Source organism: Vipera berus (assembly GCF_964194415.1).
Source record: "Vipera berus genome assembly, chromosome: 16".
Lineage (NCBI taxonomy): Eukaryota > Metazoa > Chordata > Lepidosauria > Squamata > Viperidae > Vipera > Vipera berus.
In genome coordinates this window covers 6636851-6653143 of record NC_138219.1, presented here as the reverse complement: position 1 = coordinate 6653143, position 16293 = coordinate 6636851, and the positions used below count along the sequence as shown (strand labels likewise).

At 51.6% G+C, this 16293-nt stretch overlaps 2 protein-coding genes across 5 annotated transcripts; one reads left to right on the top strand and one right to left on the bottom strand.

The window, feature by feature from the left end:
- Positions 1-65: 65 nt before the first annotated feature.
- Positions 66-8873, bottom strand: GPR137 (G protein-coupled receptor 137). 4 transcript variants are annotated; one of them, XM_081340496.1, is made up of 8 exons: positions 8857-8873; positions 6838-7512; positions 4400-4449; positions 3535-3760; positions 2577-2726; positions 2004-2132; positions 1030-1124; positions 66-835 (listed from the first exon to the last, which is right to left on the bottom strand). In XM_081340496.1, exons 2-8 carry the CDS (start codon positions 7201-7203, stop codon positions 673-675), a joined length of 1179 nt encoding a protein of 392 aa, XP_081196622.1. In that variant the 5' UTR covers positions 7204-7512; positions 8857-8873; the 3' UTR covers positions 66-672. The 4 variants fall into 4 exon arrangements, with proteins under 4 accessions (XP_081196622.1, XP_081196623.1, XP_081196620.1 ...); XM_081340497.1 differs by lacking the exon at positions 8857-8873 and adding an exon at positions 8571-8586; XM_081340494.1 differs by lacking the exon at positions 8857-8873 and adding an exon at positions 8426-8577.
- A 1627-nt stretch (positions 8874-10500) lies between these two features.
- BAD (BCL2 associated agonist of cell death) lies at positions 10501-16096 on the top strand. Its single transcript, XM_081340252.1, has 4 exons — positions 10501-10549; positions 12857-13049; positions 14639-14805; positions 15505-16096. The coding sequence occupies exons 2-4, from the start codon at positions 12929-12931 to the stop codon at positions 15625-15627; spliced, it is 411 nt and encodes a 136-aa protein (XP_081196378.1). The 5' UTR covers positions 10501-10549; positions 12857-12928; the 3' UTR covers positions 15628-16096.
- The last annotated feature ends 197 nt before the right edge of the window (positions 16097-16293 follow it).

The window sequence follows — 16293 nt, the reverse complement described above, 5'->3', positions numbered from 1 at the left end:
CCAGGAAAGGGGGGGAAGGGTGTGTGTGTGTGTGTTTTTAAAAAAAGTGCCACGCGTTCTGTCGCTAACACAAAAATCCATTTATTTTGGGGGGGGGGGAAAGCGATGATATTAGCACCAAGAACGGCAATAAATTGGTTAGCGGGAGAAACACAGAAGCTTATTCCAAATTGTACGGCTGCTACCGGTTGGTAGGGAAGGGGGGGGGGAGGAGGAGGAGGAGGAGGGAGAGAAAAGAGTGCGCCCCTGTACCCATTTCACAGGATCCGTTTCAACGACATCGAAGATAAAACGAGGCCCCCCCTCCTCGCCCCCCCCCCCAGGTCTCATTTAAAGTGCTAGTGTTCTCAATTATACTATGGGGGTTAAATATCTAGGGAATATTTAAGAGGAAGGAGAGAGATTGAGGTTTGAGGTTCCAGCAAAATAACCAGCCAGCTCCGGAATTAAAAGGACAGAGCTGAGGTTTTTTTCAGGCTAAAATTCAGGGAAGGGGTAGGGACGGGGTGGGTGGGATAAGGGGTAGGGTTAGGGGTTGTGTGGATCTAAATACCCTGTTCGCATGCCGGTCGTCTTCCCCCACCCCCACCCCAGCACACAGGAAACCTTCGGCAGTAGAAAGTGTGTGTGGGGTGGGTGGGCAAGGCCTTCCTCCCATTCAACATCCATGCCTCAGTTTTGCGGGGTGGAGTAAAGGCTGTGGTGATGGCTGCCGGAGACCGCAGCCTGTGAGAAGAGAAGGGGGGCGGTGGGCGGGTGGCCCCCGAACCAGTCGTGCTCCCCGCTGCGGTTGATCGAGCCGTAGTAGCTCCCGCTGCTGGGTCGTCCGGTCAGGCTGGAAAACAAAGCAGGTAGGAATTGTAGAACCGGACCTCCGCGCGGTTTTCCTTCTCCCTCCTCGCTCCTCTTTCCTTGTGTGTCGTTATCTCTCTTCTTCTTCTTCTTTTTTAAAAGCGGTCTGTCTGCGTTACTGGAAGGTCTGACCTGGATATTTTGAAGGATTAAAAAAGGAGGGTTTTTTTTTTTTACCTGCTCGTCAGTCCTTCGTTTTCGCGCTGCCCGGGGTAGTCGAAGAAATAAGAGCGGGAGACCCCCAGCTGCCGATGGAAGACACGACTGGCGCTCTGCGGCAAGGGAAAAGACAATTAAAGCAATTCAAACTTCCTTTCCCGCGCCGGTTAATTTTTGTTCCCTGGGACACAGCTCTTTTGCTTGCGGGGCTAATCACTTTCAGCAGATCCAAGTCCCTAGTCCCTAGTAAACGCTGCCCCTTCTCCCATTACCAAGGAAGAACATCAAAAGAGTCAAAAGAGGCACCAGACTAGCATCCCTATGTAGCCACAAGGAAAATTGAGCGCAGCCCTTTTTAAGCACTGTTGACCCTAACCAGGTGCTGGGAAGAATCCTATACACAGGATTCTAGAATTAGAATGGAATATAATGGAATAGAGCTGGGAAGGGACCTTGGAGGTCTTCTAGTCCAGCCCCATAGTTGAACAGGAGAAAGTAGTTTTAATTGAACTTTTATGCATGGACCTGGTCTTTTGAACCTGATGGTCAACATCCAGCTCCAGAATCCAAATAAAACTCCGGGACCATCCCGTTTCCGAAAGTCTTAACTGTTTATTGAACACACTGCACGGTAATCTCGAGGCAAAAATAACTCTGAGGTTCCCAAACACCAGTTCGTAGAATTAAACAATGTTTTTTTTCCCCAGCCCAAGTCTCAACCCTCTTACGCAGCCCACATAAACAAGATCACTTTGTTATGGGAACCGTCCGCTTCAATTCCACACCTGTCACGGTGTCCTTGAAAAGGTTTCAGGCTCTCTCAGTCTTCAGTGGAATTGTAGAAGTTTCGTTTCTCCCTCTAGCCCCCTCGAAAGTAACGCCACCCTCCCCTTGACTCTAAAGGCAAGTTGAAATACAGAGGCACGTAGCTGCCAACGTTTCAGCCTTGACACTGATATTTGAGACTGATCCTCTCCGAGCATCCCACTCACCACATCCTGAGCCGGCCGATGCACCCGGAAAAAGCCCACCAGCAGCGTGGTGGGCAGTAACTCCCAAACGAAGAGGATGAGTCCAAAGACGATGTAACCTTGATCCCCGAGATCTGTTATTAGGTCAGCCTGGAAGGGAGGGAAAGAGACGGGGAGGTAAAATCCCACCCCTTTACTCCCAAAACTTTACAGGAAGTCCTCGACATAGGACAGGCCCTTCAGCAAACATTCAGTTACGATGCACCACCCTAAGGGTTACTCGGGGCTGTGTTTATGGCTGTTTACCGTGCCCCACAGTCAAAATACCATCATGTGGGGGGACCCTCTTTACGACCATGATGGTCATAACTTGAGGACGGGCTACAAATGTCTACAAAGTATGCCAGCCAACCAGCTTTGTCAGAGTTGGGATAGAACAAGTTTGGGCGCTTGAGTATTACCCTTTTTGGAGCCTGGGGGAAACCGCCCAACACTTCCTTGTTCAAGGGAGGGGAGGATGGGAGCTGTAGTCCGAGACGCTGGAGATTCCCTGCCCCAGCTGCTCTTCAGCCACCACCATCCCCGAGGATTCACCTGGTCGGAAACGTTGTACCAGTCGTAATCGAAGGAGTCTAGCCGGGTGCGCGAGGAGAGCGCCAAGGCAGCCAGGTTGTAGCACGCGCGGCTGGCGTAGAGCAGGACGATTGTGCCGCCCATGGCCGCCGTCTGGCAAAGGGTGGTGCCCTGTTTCGGAAAGAGGCGATTAATCTGCAGGTGGGCTATTGGGAGATTAAAACCCAAGGCTTGGTTGGCGCATCATAACCAATCTTTCTTATGGTGCTCAAGCAGCATTGGAAAGGCAGAAGGTGAACCGTGAATAATTTTACAAGCTAATTAAAATCTAAAATACGCAAACTTTATATGTCTCTGTGTGTGCTTGTGTGTATGTGTGTTTATGTATGTGTATATATGTATGTGTGTGTGTGTGTGTATATATATATATATATATATATATATATATATATATATACACACACACACACACACACACACTCTCTCTCTCTCACACACACAGACACACATAGAATGTGAAAACAAAAATATATATTTTTTTAAAACAGGATAAATATGTTCACTGCTGGATGGAACATGCCACCAACAATGACTTTATATAAGTAGACAGCAAGCCCCCCACCCTTCTAGCATGGACGATGTCATCTAGCTGGGTCATGAGATGTCTGCAAGAAAACCACCCAGCTCAGAGAGCCCCAAGGACCCCACACTCCTCCTCCTCTCCACTCCCTTCTAGCACTGATGAGGTTACCGAGTTGGGTCATGAAACGTCTGCAAGAAAACCACCCAGCTCAGAGCCCCAAGGACCCCACAGTCCTCCTCCTCCCCCCCTCTTCAACCCCCCCTCCCTTCTCGCACTGACGATGTTTCCTAGCTGGGTCACGAGAGGTCTGCAAGAAAACCACCCAGCTCAGAGAGCCCCAAGGCCCCCACCTGCTTATACAAACATTCTGCCTTGTGCAGAAACGAGAAGGGGCACCTTGGCTTCCAGGTAGATGCGTGTCGAGGGAGAGCCGCGGGCCACGAGGAAGAGGCAGAGGGCGAGGGAGACGGCTCCCAGCACGAAGAGCGAGTCGCTGATCAGAACTCGGGCTAGGACCACCGCCCAGGGTTCCGCCTGGCGCGCCCGCACCAGCACGGCGCACGCCACGTTCACCGCCAGGAAGAGGACGCTGGCCCCGAAGCACACGCCTCGCACCAGCAACCTGGGGGAGGGAGGGGGGGGAAAAAAACAAACCCAGCCTGAGAAGTGAGACCCTCAAGATCCCGAAACTATTTCTTTTGGACCCCCAAAAGCTGGGGCTGTTCCCACCCGGGGCTGCCAGCAGCCTCTCCTTTCCAAGAGCGGCTTTGCCCCGAGGCTACGACATTTCAGACACAGGAAGTCCCCGACTTACGACCACAATCGGGTCCAAACTTTCGGCTGCTAAGCCAGACCGTCGTCAAGTGGGGTTTGCCCCGTCTTACGACCTCTCTTGCAACTGTTATTAAGTGAATCGCCGCAGTTCTTAAATGAATAATCCGGTCGCCGAGCGAATCAGCCTTCCCCATTGACTTGGCTGGTCGGAAGGTCGCAAAAAGGGATCGCGTGACAACCCGTCCCCCACACCCGGGGAGAGGCTGCGACCGTCAGTACGAGCCAGTCGCCAAGCGGATCATGTGACCCACGGGGATGCCGCAACGGTCGTAAGTGTGAAAAACGGTCCTAAGTCACTTTTTTCAGCGCCGTTCAAACTTTGGAATGGTCACTACATGAACAGCTGTAAATCAAGGACTGCCTGCCTGTGATTTTGTGCGAGAAATCCCGCTAGCCATAGACCGCTGGAGAAATATGGATTACTCACAGGCCTTTGATCAATTCAGGACGATATTTCGCTTTGGCTTTGAAAACCACCTGAAAAGGAGCATAAAATTTACCATTATATTATTATTATTATTATTATTATCATCATCATCATCATCATCATCATCATCATCATCATCATCATCATCATCATCATCATCATCATCATCATCATCAGCCTTGGTGGAGCAGTGGGCTGATGCCTCCTTAAGTAACACCAGCTGCCTGCAATTAGTGCAGGTTCGAGTCCCACCAGGCTCAAGGTTGACTCAGCCTTCCATCCTTCCCAGGTAGGTAAAATGAGGACCCAGATTGTTGGGGGCAATTAAGCTGACTTTGTAATAATGCCGCTTAGGGGGTGTGTGAAAGCCCTAATAAGCAGGCATATACATAGAATGAAGGCTACTGCTAAGCTTGTAAGCCGCCCTGAGTCTTCGGAGAAGGGCGGGATATAAATGGAATTAAAATAAAAATAAAATAAATAAATAAATCATCATCATTTTCAGCGGCCTGCTTCCATTCTCTTTTGATGGACAGGCGCGGCCTGCATTTGCTAGAAATAGGAGTCACAATTAAACACGACATCAGAAGCCTTCAAAAGTTTAACAGGCTCGGCTAGCTTTTCTCAAGCCTCCAAACGTTGAGACAGCATTCCCCAGCGTCCCAACCCACGCCCGTGGCTGGGAATGATGGGAGCTGGGGAAAGAAAGAGAAGGCTTGGGCTGGGGGAAATCTTAGCTTGCTATCGTAAATGAGGGGAGGAACAGGACCAATTTACTGGCGAAGCCACTGACTGACCTTGGAAGTGACTCCTTAGGGACTGTGTTAATGCACAGCGCAGAGATGCATCAATGCTATTATTAGGTTAAGGAAAGTTGGGCTGCAAACCACAATTCTGCTAAAGCAGAACAATTTTGCACGCGCACACACACACACACACACTCCCCTTATTTGGTCTGGGGTGTCTCCTCTTGACCACATACTTGTTAGCAAGGCGTGCCCCGTATATACTAGAAATGCTAAAGTACTGTAATAAGAGTTGCTAACTCAGCTGCAGTTAGGAACTGCAGGTTTCGCACCCCCTTTTTCAGCCACAAAGCAACACGACAATTTCCGCACGCTGCTGCCACCGGTATCAACGGGATATACGAACCAAGTCAGGGGAAGAACAAATTGCAACCTGCGCCAAGCATTTTTAAACCGCTAGCTACTCTGCTATCGTAATTTACCGGTAAGGCTTCCTGTGGTTTTGATAAGGTTGGGAGCTCATGGTTTTTGGCCCTTTTTCTAAATACAGAGGTGCTAATGTTGCAAAACATTAATGCACTGTTGTGGGGTTTCCCCACCCCACCCTGTGGTTTTTAAAAAAACTGCATCCTGGATGGAAAGGAAGCTAATCCTGTTATTTTTAATCATCCACTAAATTTGAAGCATTAAACACAATCTTATAGACCTTTGCTGTGAATTGGGATAACTATCAACACGTTGAGTTAAAAATACTAAGGATTCTTATCTTTATTCTTAGCTTCTTATCTCAATGAACAGAAAACACCCAATTAAAGACAACTGGTCTCATTTACAGAAAGAACCAGCCTATCAAGATACATTGCCAGCTGGGGAATTCTGGGACTTTTAAGTCCACAGACTTTAAAGTGCCCAAGGTTGAGAAACACTGATTTGAAGGAATAAGTCAAAATAAATATTTCAGATCTCTTTAAGCCAAAACATACACAAAGCAGATAGAACCAAATTGTCGTTTGCGAGAGATCGGTCTTTGATGCAAATCGAGCTAGCCTCTTTACGACAGGTCCTTGGTGCTCTCTGAGCTTGGCTGTTTTCTTGCAGATGTTTCATAACCCAAACTAGGTGAAATCATCACAGACCTGATGATGTTACCTAGTTGGGTCACGAAACATCTGCAAGAAAAGCATCAAGCTCAGAGAGCACCAAGGACCCCACAGCCCTCCTCCTCCTCCTCCCTTCTGCAAACCTCACTCCCTTCCAACACTGATGATGTTACCCAGTTGGGTCATGAAACGTCTGCAAGAAAGCCACCCAATTCAAGAGAGTAACATGGACCCTGTAGTCTTCCTCCTCTTCTCCACATACCCCACACCCTTCCAGCACTGAGGACGTTACCTAGTTGGGTGATGAAATGTCACCCAACTCAAAGAGCACCAAGGAGACCTCATTTATATAAATAAAATTATTATTATTATTATTATTATTATTATTATTATTATTATTATTATTATTATTATTATTATTATTATTTCAACCCTGACTGAATATTCTCCTTCCTTGGTCTCCTCTTTACCCAGACGCCCCCCCAGCTGCCATGTGGCGAATTCAGCATTTACCCAGAAGTCCTAGGGACCACTGCCTCCGTCTTGGCATTTACCCACAAGCCTCTGGGGTCAGGACCGGCACTGCATTTACCTGGGCAAAATAGAGGTTCATGAGGGTCAAGGTGAAGAACTGGAGGCAGACAGGGCAACAGTACAGCAGCCAGAAGAAGAAGGGGTGCAAGCGGTTGGCCTTGAGGGTGTTCCGGAAGTAGAAGGAGAAGAGGGTGGTGCGCAGGGCGGCCCAGAAGAGGCAGAGGAAGAGGAAGACGGTCTGGTAGCTGAACTTTTTGTGGCGGTAGAGGAGCACCAGCCACAGCTGGGCGTAGACTGAGAAGAAAAGCAGGGCGTACAAGGCTGTGTAGAGCGTCGTCAGGCCCACCTTGACCGCGGGCGGGAAGGCCGGTGTGAGCCGCGAGGCTGGCACGATGGCGCTCAGATTGCTCACGGCCTTCTCCATCTTCGCCAGCTAGGAAGCCATCATCCCCCAGACTGCGGAGAGAGGGGGATGGGGGGGGGTCACACCACCACCACCACCACCGCGGCCCCCTCTCTTGGCCAGAGCAGCTTCCTCCGCACGGAGAGCACGTTACATCCTTTGGGGAGGTGGGGGGCTGGCCCCTCCAGCGGCAAAATCAAAGGAGGCCTGCCCGTTCCATGGGAGAGCCTGGCTGGAGGGGCGGGGGGCAGCTGTGGATCAGATGCCTTCCTCTCTGGAGCCCGTTGTGGGCATCCCCCTTTTTGTCGCAATGCGGAGCCTCTCCAGGAGCTGCAAGAGAAAGAGACAAAAATTGGGGTGCTTCTTTTGAGTTGCGACCCCTATCTCCCTGCTGCCCCCTCCCCAATCCTCAGAGGTCTGGGACCCCCACCTTGCAGGCCCAGAATCCTGGACAACCTCCATCCTCCCTACTCCCATCTCTCCAGTGTCTCGGTCCCTTAGAAGCCCCCCATTCTCCTTGAAGCCCTGCCTCCCATGCACCCCCCACCCCTATTCCCCTGCTACCCCACTTCTAGGTCCCCCTCCCCAATCCTCAGTGGTCTGGGACCCCCCATCCTCCCTTCTCCCATCCTTGCAATACCTGGGTCCCTAGGAGACCCCTCCCCATTCTCCTTGAAGCCCTGCCTCCTCGGGGGACCCCCACCCCTATCTCCCTGCTGTCCCACTTTCACTTCTGGCCCCCCCTTCCCAATCCTCAGAGGTCCGGGACGCCTCCCCCATCCCTTCTCCCACTCTTGCAATATCTGGGTCCCTTAGGAGACCCCTCCCCATTCTCCTTGAAGCCCTGCCTCCTCGGGGGGGCCCCCACCCCTATTTCCCTGCTGTCCCACTTTCACTTCTGGGACACCCCCCCATCCTCCCACTCTTGCAATACCTGGGTCCCTAGGAGACCCCTCCCCATTCTCCTTGAAGCCCTGCCTCCTCGGGGGGGGGCCACCCCTATTTCCCTGCTGTCCCACTTTCACTTCTGGGACCCCCCCCATCCTCCCACTCTTGCAATATCTGGGTCTCTTAGGAGACCCCTCCCCATTCTCCTTGAAGCCCTGCCTCTTTGCGTCCCTTCCCCCTCCGTCCCCCCCAGCCTTATTCTTGGGCCTGGGACCCTTGAATGCTTCCCCCCCCTTCTCGGCCCCCTGTGCCCCCCCCCTCGGACACCTGGGTCCCTTGTCGCCTCTCCAGATACCTGGGTCCCTTAACCCTCCCCTGCTCTCTCGGGCCCCCGAGTCCCCGGGCTGCCTCTCTGGCCCACTGCCTCAAATCTGGGGTGGGGTAGGGGGAGAAGACGCCCCCTCCCCACAAGGCCAGGGCCGCCGCCGCAAGCGCGCGACCTCCCAGCTGCTGCCAGCTGCGCCAAGTGCGCTCGCCCCGCCCCCTTTTCCTGGCCGCACCGGCTCGGCGTGCCGGAAATGACGTTGAGCGCCGGCCGCCCGTCTGCCCGTCCGTCTCGTTTGGCTTGCGCCAAGGGCGTAGAGCGCGTTTCTGAATGGCAAAAGACGGGGAGCCGGGAGCCTGACTAGAGCGGCGGCGCTCTTTTCCGCTCCGCCATCTTAACGACGGGCATGTGTGCTAGCTTATTAATGGAAAGGGGAGGGGGAAATAAGAAAATCCACAGACCGGAAGTGTTCGTGCTAAAAGTTCCCCCCGCTCAGTTCCGTCCTCCGCTTCTGAGTGCAACTCTTCCCTCTGGGTCCTTCGTTCCGTTACAGTCGTTTCACACTTACACATTCATACGTTCCTGCTTATACCGTTCAAACAGACAAAAATGAGGAACAATTGACTCTGTGGATGCAGGAGCTCTGGGTTGGAGTCGGGCGGGGTCTAAATCGAATAGAGTAATTATAATTTGGCAACAGCCTGACCTCCAGCCATGAAATGCTTAGAATTAAGGCAAGCCAGTGTTTTAATATAAGGCTGTGTGGACTGCACCTCCCAGAATTCCCCAGCCAGCCATGAGTGTAACGTTGGTTGGGGAATCCTGGGAATTGTAGTCCACACAGCTTAAAGTTGCCAAAGTCGAGATCCAGCAAAACCAAAGCGTCCTTTTAAAAACTTACAAATTGTGGCATAAAATATTATGGGACCGAAGAGCCAAAATGAAGCCTACCCAGAGTTTTTATGCACTTTTTAAAAAAAGACAAGAAGCAAATGTAGCCACAGAGGGAAGGAAGGCAGAAAGAAAGAGGAAGGGGAGGCGACTGGAGAATGGAGCAGGAGGGAGGATGGAAAGAGGAAAGGGAAGAAGGAGAAGCAGAAGGTGGGGAAGGAAGAAAGGAAGGAAAGGAAAGGAGAAAAAGAGAAGCGGGGGAGGAAGGCAAGGAAGGAAGGAAAGAAAAAGAATGGGAAGGGAGGAGAAGAGAAGAGAAGAGGAAGGGAGAGGGAGAGAAAGAAAGAGGAAGGAAAGAACGAAGGAACGAAGGGAGGGAGGGAGGGAGGAAAAGAGAAGTGGGGAGGAAGGCAAGGAAGGAAGGAAAGAAAAAGAATGGGAAGGGAGGAGAAGGAGAAGGGAGAGGGAGAGAAAGAAAGGAAGGAAAGAACGAAGGAACAAAGGGAGGGAGGGAGGGAGGAAAAGAGAAGCGGGGAGGAAGGCAAGAAAGGAAGGAAAGAAAAAGAATGGGAAGGGAGGAGAAGGAGAAGGAGAAGAGAGAGGGAGAGAAAGAGGAAGGAAAGAACGAAGAAACGAAGGGAGGGAGGGAGGAAAAGAGAAGTGGGGAGGAAGGCAAGGAAGGAAAGAAAAAGAATGGGATGGGAACAGAAGGAGAAGGGAGAGGGAGAGAAAGAAAGAGGAAGGAAAGAACGAAGGAACGAAGGGAGGGAGGGAGGGAGGAAAAGAGAAGCGGGGAGGAAGGCAAGGAAGGAAGGAAAGAAAAAGAATGGGATGGGAACAGAAGGAGAAGGGAGAGGGAGAGAAAGAAAGAGGAAGGAAGGAAGGAAAAGGAGAAAACGAGGGAGAGGAAGGAAGGAGAGGGAGGGAAAGAGGGGAAAAGGAAGGGAAAAGAAAAGAAGGAAAGGAAGGCAAAACTGCCACGCCAGGCGCCCCCCTCCCTCCCTCCCTCCCTCCCGGGGAAAGAGGACGGGGAGGGGGCGGAGCCAGGCCGAAGACAGCGCGCCAGCGGGGGCGGGGGGCGGGGTTTGCCTTGATGTGCCCAAGTGGGCGGAGCCTTTCCCCCCCAGCTCTCCGCCCTCTCTGACGTCGCCGCTCCTGATTGGGCCCCGCCGGTGGCAGTTCTTTATCGCCTTGGCGACTCCGGCTGGCTCTCGGCTGGCGGTAAACAGGAGGAAGGGCGCGCAGGCAGCGCTCGGTCCGCAGGTAGCCGCATCGGGCAGCCCCGGGGAGGGGGCCGGGCCGGGCAGGGGGCGGGGGAGGCGGGAGGAGAGGGCTTGGGGGCTGGGGAGGGGCTGCAATTCCCCCCTTCCCCAATCTGGGCAAGGGGGGAAAGCCCGGGGAGAGAGAGAGAGGGGGGGGGCGGGAAAGACAGCTTTGCAAAAAGGGAGCATCCCCCGGCTGCCCCCCCGGCAGATCAGGAAGCGAATGCAAAAACTGGGGGTCGGCATGGGGAGGGGGCGCTTGGCAGGTGCCCGGCTGGGCATGCAAGGACCCCCCACCACCACCCCCTTCCCTCTTTGCAAGGAGGCAAAGCGGGGAGCGTGCAAAGACGTGGGAGGGGTGGTGGTGGTGGGGGGGCTGGTCCTTGCATGCCCAGCCGGGCACCTGCCAAGCGCCCCCTCCCCAGGCCGACCCCCAGTTTTTGCATTCGCTTCCTGATCTGCCGGGGGGTGGTGGTGGTGGTGGCGGGGGATGCTCCCTTTTTGCAAAGCTGTCTTTCCCGCCCCCCCCCTCCCTCTCTCCCCGGGCTTTCCCCACCCCTTCCCTCTTTGCAAGGAGGCAAAGCGGGGAGCGTGCAAAGACGTGGGAGGGGGGGGGTGGGGGGGCCCGAATGGTTGGATTTGCAAAAAAAAAAAGGGGTGGGTGGGTGGGCGAGTGGGCTTGCATCTGCAACCTTGCGCACGCATCCCCGGGGCTAAGCTGCGGTGGGCGGTGGGCGAGGGGAAGACCTTTTGCCCAACCCGGCAGGAAGGAAGGAAAAGGTTCAGCCTTTGTCCCGGGAAGCTGAGTGCATCTGGACTTGCGGAACTCCCTGCCACTAGGGAAAAAACAAACCAACCAGAATTGCAGGGAAGTGAGCGCATGAGCCAAGAAGGCAGGAGAGAATCGGGGTGCCAGGCGCTGGGGGGGGGGTGAGGGTGGTGTGGGGGTTCGCCCAGAACCTGTGGCTAGCCAGAGGTTTTATTGCCTGGTTTGCTGAAGCCAGCCAGGTCAGAATCTTCTGCAAACCCGGGTCTGCCCAAAGGTGGGAACCAGATCCATCCCCACCCACCACCCACCCACGATGGCAGCCCGACCATGTTGGGTTTCTACTGCTAAGAGGAGTGGCAGGGTTTGGGTTCTGCGGGCTTTGTGAGCTCATCTGTTGTTGAGTCAAGATTGTGAAGTTTTGAGCTGGACGTTTCCTGGTGTGTAACTCGCCCCCCCCCTTCGGCTGCAATCCTAGCTCTGCTCACCGGGCAGTTGGGTTCACACGACGCCAGGCTAAGTTAGGACCAGGTAAGGGAGATTCGGTGGGTTGTGGGAAGTCTGCCCTTGTGGTGTGAGTTTGCCCAGCTGTTATGCCACGAGATGGGTTTTGTTGTTGTTGTTGGGGCCTGCTTGGTGAGCATTGTCGTGTGGTGGGGTTTAGTTCGTCTGATTGACGCTGGCATCCTTCTCCCAATCTCGGCCCCTTTTAAGATGGGTAGACTTGGATTCCCAGAATTCCCCAGCCAGCCGTGCTAGGGGAACTCGAGGCTTGGGGAGACAAAAATGTCCTGCCGGAAACTTGCAAGGATGCTACTGGCCTGTGTCAAAAGCAACACATCGGACAAGATAAGAATCAAAATCTGAAGGTTGGGATATTGTAATGGGGGAGTCCCACGTTGCTTTTGATTGCTGGGGCGCCGAGAGTCACTTTGGATAGTGAGATGGCTGGCGCAATATATTTAATTAATTAGACACATACACAAATATAAATATTATAAACGCCTTTCTCCTTCCTCCCCTATTTCACTCCCTTTTCCTTCATCGCTTCTTCTCTCCAATTCTCCCCCTTCCTCCCCCCTCCCTTTCTCTTCTTTTGCTTCCTCTCTTCTCCAATCTTCCTCCCTCTTTTTCCCTTCTCTAATTCGCCTTTCCCTCCCCCCTCCCCTTCTCCAATCTTCCTTCCTTTCTTCTTCCTCCCTTCTCCAATTCACCTCCTTTCCCTCCCTCCTATTCTCTCCTTTTCCTTCCTCCCTTCCCCTCCAATCTTCCTGCCTTCTTCCCCCCTTCTCTAATTCACCTCCTTTCCCTCCCTCATTTCCTTTTCCTTCCTTCCTCCCCCCCTTCTCCAATCTTCCTTCCTTTTTCCCCCTTCTCTTTTGCCTTTCCCTATTCTCTTTTCCTCCCTCCCTCCTTCTCCAATCTTTCTTTCTTCTTCCCTTCTCCAATTCACCTCCTTTCCCTCCCTCCCTATTCTCTCCTTTTCCTCCCTCCCTTCCCTTCTCCTCCAATCTTCCTTTCTTCCTTCCTTCCCCCCCCCAGGCAGCCCACTACCTCTTAAGCCTTCTGGAAAACACGGGGTCAAGAGGCAGGGGCAATGCCAGCCCCCTAACCATGTTCCACATTTCCGAATTTCAAGATGAAACCTTCGCCGCCGCTGAACAGGACCCCGCAGATCTCAAGCTGAGCGTCGGGGGGGCCAAGGATCTCAACAGCCCCTCTCATGAGAACCCAGGTGAGCGGGAACGGGCGAGGGCTTCCTCCCGGCGCTCCCATTTTCACAATTTCTCAGCTCTTTTTACCCAGTCACGTGAGAAAGCGTTCCTGGTTAAATCCTGGTTTGCTTTGTTACGGTCTCTCTCCGTTAAGCCGCGGTGCGATGGGTCCACACCAGGTGCAATGGGAGTTTGAAAAGAGGTCAAATAAAAGGAGTTCTCAATTTATGACTTTTTTTTGCCTTGGTTGTTAAGCGAGTCAATATGGTCATAAAGCCAATCTGCCTTTCCCACTGACTTGTCAGAAGCTGGATGAGGTGATCATAAATGGGGATCAGAGGACCCTGGGATATTGCAACCGTCGTAAATACGTGTCAGTTGGCAAAGCATTTGGGTTTTCATCACGTGGCTGCAGGGACATCACGACCGTCTTAAGTGCGAGGACCGGTCCTCGCTTTTTCAGCACCGTGGCAACTTTTGAGCAGTTGCTGAACGAAGAGTCGGAAGTCTCAAATCAGACTAATCAGAACTTCAGTTTCAAGCTATTCCTTAAAACACAGCTAAGGTTTCCTAGGTTATCTTGGAAAAGGCAGTAATTCAGCAACACCAACGTGTCCCTTTGCCACGTGGATTAATATATACATTATTTTTTTGACGAGGTCCATAAATCTTTTCTAGTAGGCCACGATTCCAAATTATTCACAGAAGGAATGCCTTCCCGAACTTTTAATTTTAGCTTGCGCTAAATTTAAGTTTGCTTTGGACAGGGAAGAGGAGATTAAAAAGGAGTTTGGGGATACTGCTAAGCTTGTAAGCCGCCCTGAGTCTTCGGAGAAGGGCGGGATATAAATGTAATTAAAAAAAGTATACACACACACACACCCAACGCTGCCTTCCGTACAAGACTTTATCTAAAATCTGAGCCTTGCAGTTGAAAAACAGTTAATGACACTGCTAGCAAGATTGATAGGATGCGTCTTCTGACAAGCTAAATCCGGTTAAGTGACGTGAAAATTGCTGCTGTCCAGCTGAGCGTACAAGCTGGGACCTCACCCTATTCAGTTGCGATCTTAAATCCACACCCTCTGGACTCCACCAAAGGGAACAGAAGCCTCAGAAGTGTATTTTTCCAAATAAGATTTTGTAACATGTCGAAAGTCCTCAGATTAAATGCCTGGCTCTCTGTATAGACATCACGAACTACAAGCCCCAGAATCCCTTGCAGTCTTTTCAGCAAATTTTGGGAGGATCACAGGGTCCAACCGACAGTCTGGGATTCTCACCTGGTGGGAGGGTTGGGGATGTGGGGTTCCAGAAGCAAATCCAGCTGTGAGGAAACAGCATTTGCGACTCGCCCACCCATTTGCAACACGTCGACGGGGGAAGCCACTTTTGTGATTTCCTGAACAACTGCAGGGATGTGCTTAGCAAAGGGGGAAAAAAACCAAGGTCGCGAAATCAGGCGGGATCATTTAACCGCCGCCTTGCTTAGCGACAGAAATTCTGACCTGCGCTGTGGTCGTAAAGCGAGGACTAACTGTAATTTTTGTTAGTACATTGTAACATCCACTTGTGTTTCACTGAAATTCCTTGCTTTGCCTTCCGTCAGTAGAACTGCGACGTCGGATCGGGTCGGACCAACTAGATTCGGAGACCTCCGATGAGGTGGGGGCTTTCCGGGCACGCTCACGCTCCGCCCCTCCCATCTTGTGGGCCGCGCAGCGATACGGGCGGGAGTTACGCAGGATGAGCGATGAATTTCACGGCGCCCTGCAGGTAAGGCTGGCGCAGTGCAGGGATACAAGACTTGCAAACGCCGAGCGATCCTTATATTTAGGGAACTCTGTTCCAAATAAGCATTACTAGGGGAGTATAACCCACCCCAAAACTGGGTTTGTACTAAACCACTGTTTGCAGAATCCCTTGTACAACTGGATTCTCCTGTTGGCCAGCTTTAGATACAATGGCTAATTCCAAATCGAAATTGGGGAATGAAGAATAGAATAAAATAAATGAATAGAATAGAATAGAATAGAATAGAATAGAATAGAATAGAATAGAATAATAGAATAGAGAAATGAAGAATAGAATAGAATAAGGAAATATGGAATGGAATAGAAGAATGAAGAATAGAATAGAGAAATGAATAATAGAACAACAGAATAGAGGAATGAAGAATAGAATGGAATAGAATAGAATAGGGAATAGGAATAGAATAACAGAGCTGGAAGGCACCTTGGAGGTCATCTAGTCCAACCCCCTGCTCAGGCAGGAAACTCTACAACCATGTCAGACAAAGGGCTGTCCAATCTCTTCTTAAAAACTTCCAGTGTTGGAGCGCCCACAACTTCTGGTGGCAAGTTGTCCCACTGGTTAATTGTCCTGTCAGGAAACTCCTCCTTAAGTTTTACCGATCGGTAACGTGCTAATCGGCCGAGTACGTCACCTCCCCCTGCCTTCTCCACTCTTTTTCAGAAGCTGCCACGCCCCAAAAGCGCAGGGACTTGTTCCCACATGGACCACCCTCAAAGCTGGAAGGAGACCCTGCGGTCATGGTGGCGCCGAAGTTGCCCGGAGAACGGACCCTCCGGTTCTTAACCGGGTTTTGCTACTCTCCGTTACGGGGGTGGGAAGGGAGGGTGGAGGGGGGGAGAAACCTGGTGGGATTTCAAAGGCGCCCTTTTTCCTCTGTGGAATCTCAAAATTATTCCCAGTGCCGACTTTGTTCCCTAGCACTTTCATCCTTGACGCCGCCTGCAAGAAGCTTTTCTCTGGACCTGACACTGTCCCACCGTCCAGATTTTTACCCTCTGCCCCTTTAATCCTAAATTAAATTTCGGGTGTTTTTTTTTTCCTTCCCAGTATCCAACACCCCCCAATTTTCCAGAATCCCCATTTTTCTCCTTTCCACAAAACCAAGCGAATACCTTTTTTTAAAAAAACAAGGCAAAAAAAAAAAACCCACCGGATTTTTTTTCTCTCATGTTCACCCTCTGTATGATTGCTGTTTATTTGTCCAATTCCTAAAGAAAAAATGTATATAAAGGTTGTTATTTCTGGCTTCTCATTGGCCTTTTACCAGTTTCTTTACCCCACAATCTCGCAGCTGGCCGGGACGCTCGGATCCCACCCCAAAACGAGCAACTAAAATAGCCTGACATTCCTAAACCTGGCTAATTTAGGGTTGACTCAGCCCTAAATGACTCAGCTTTGGGTAAGGCACTAAACCAACAATTAACCACCAGCGTTGGGACTTGATAAGAC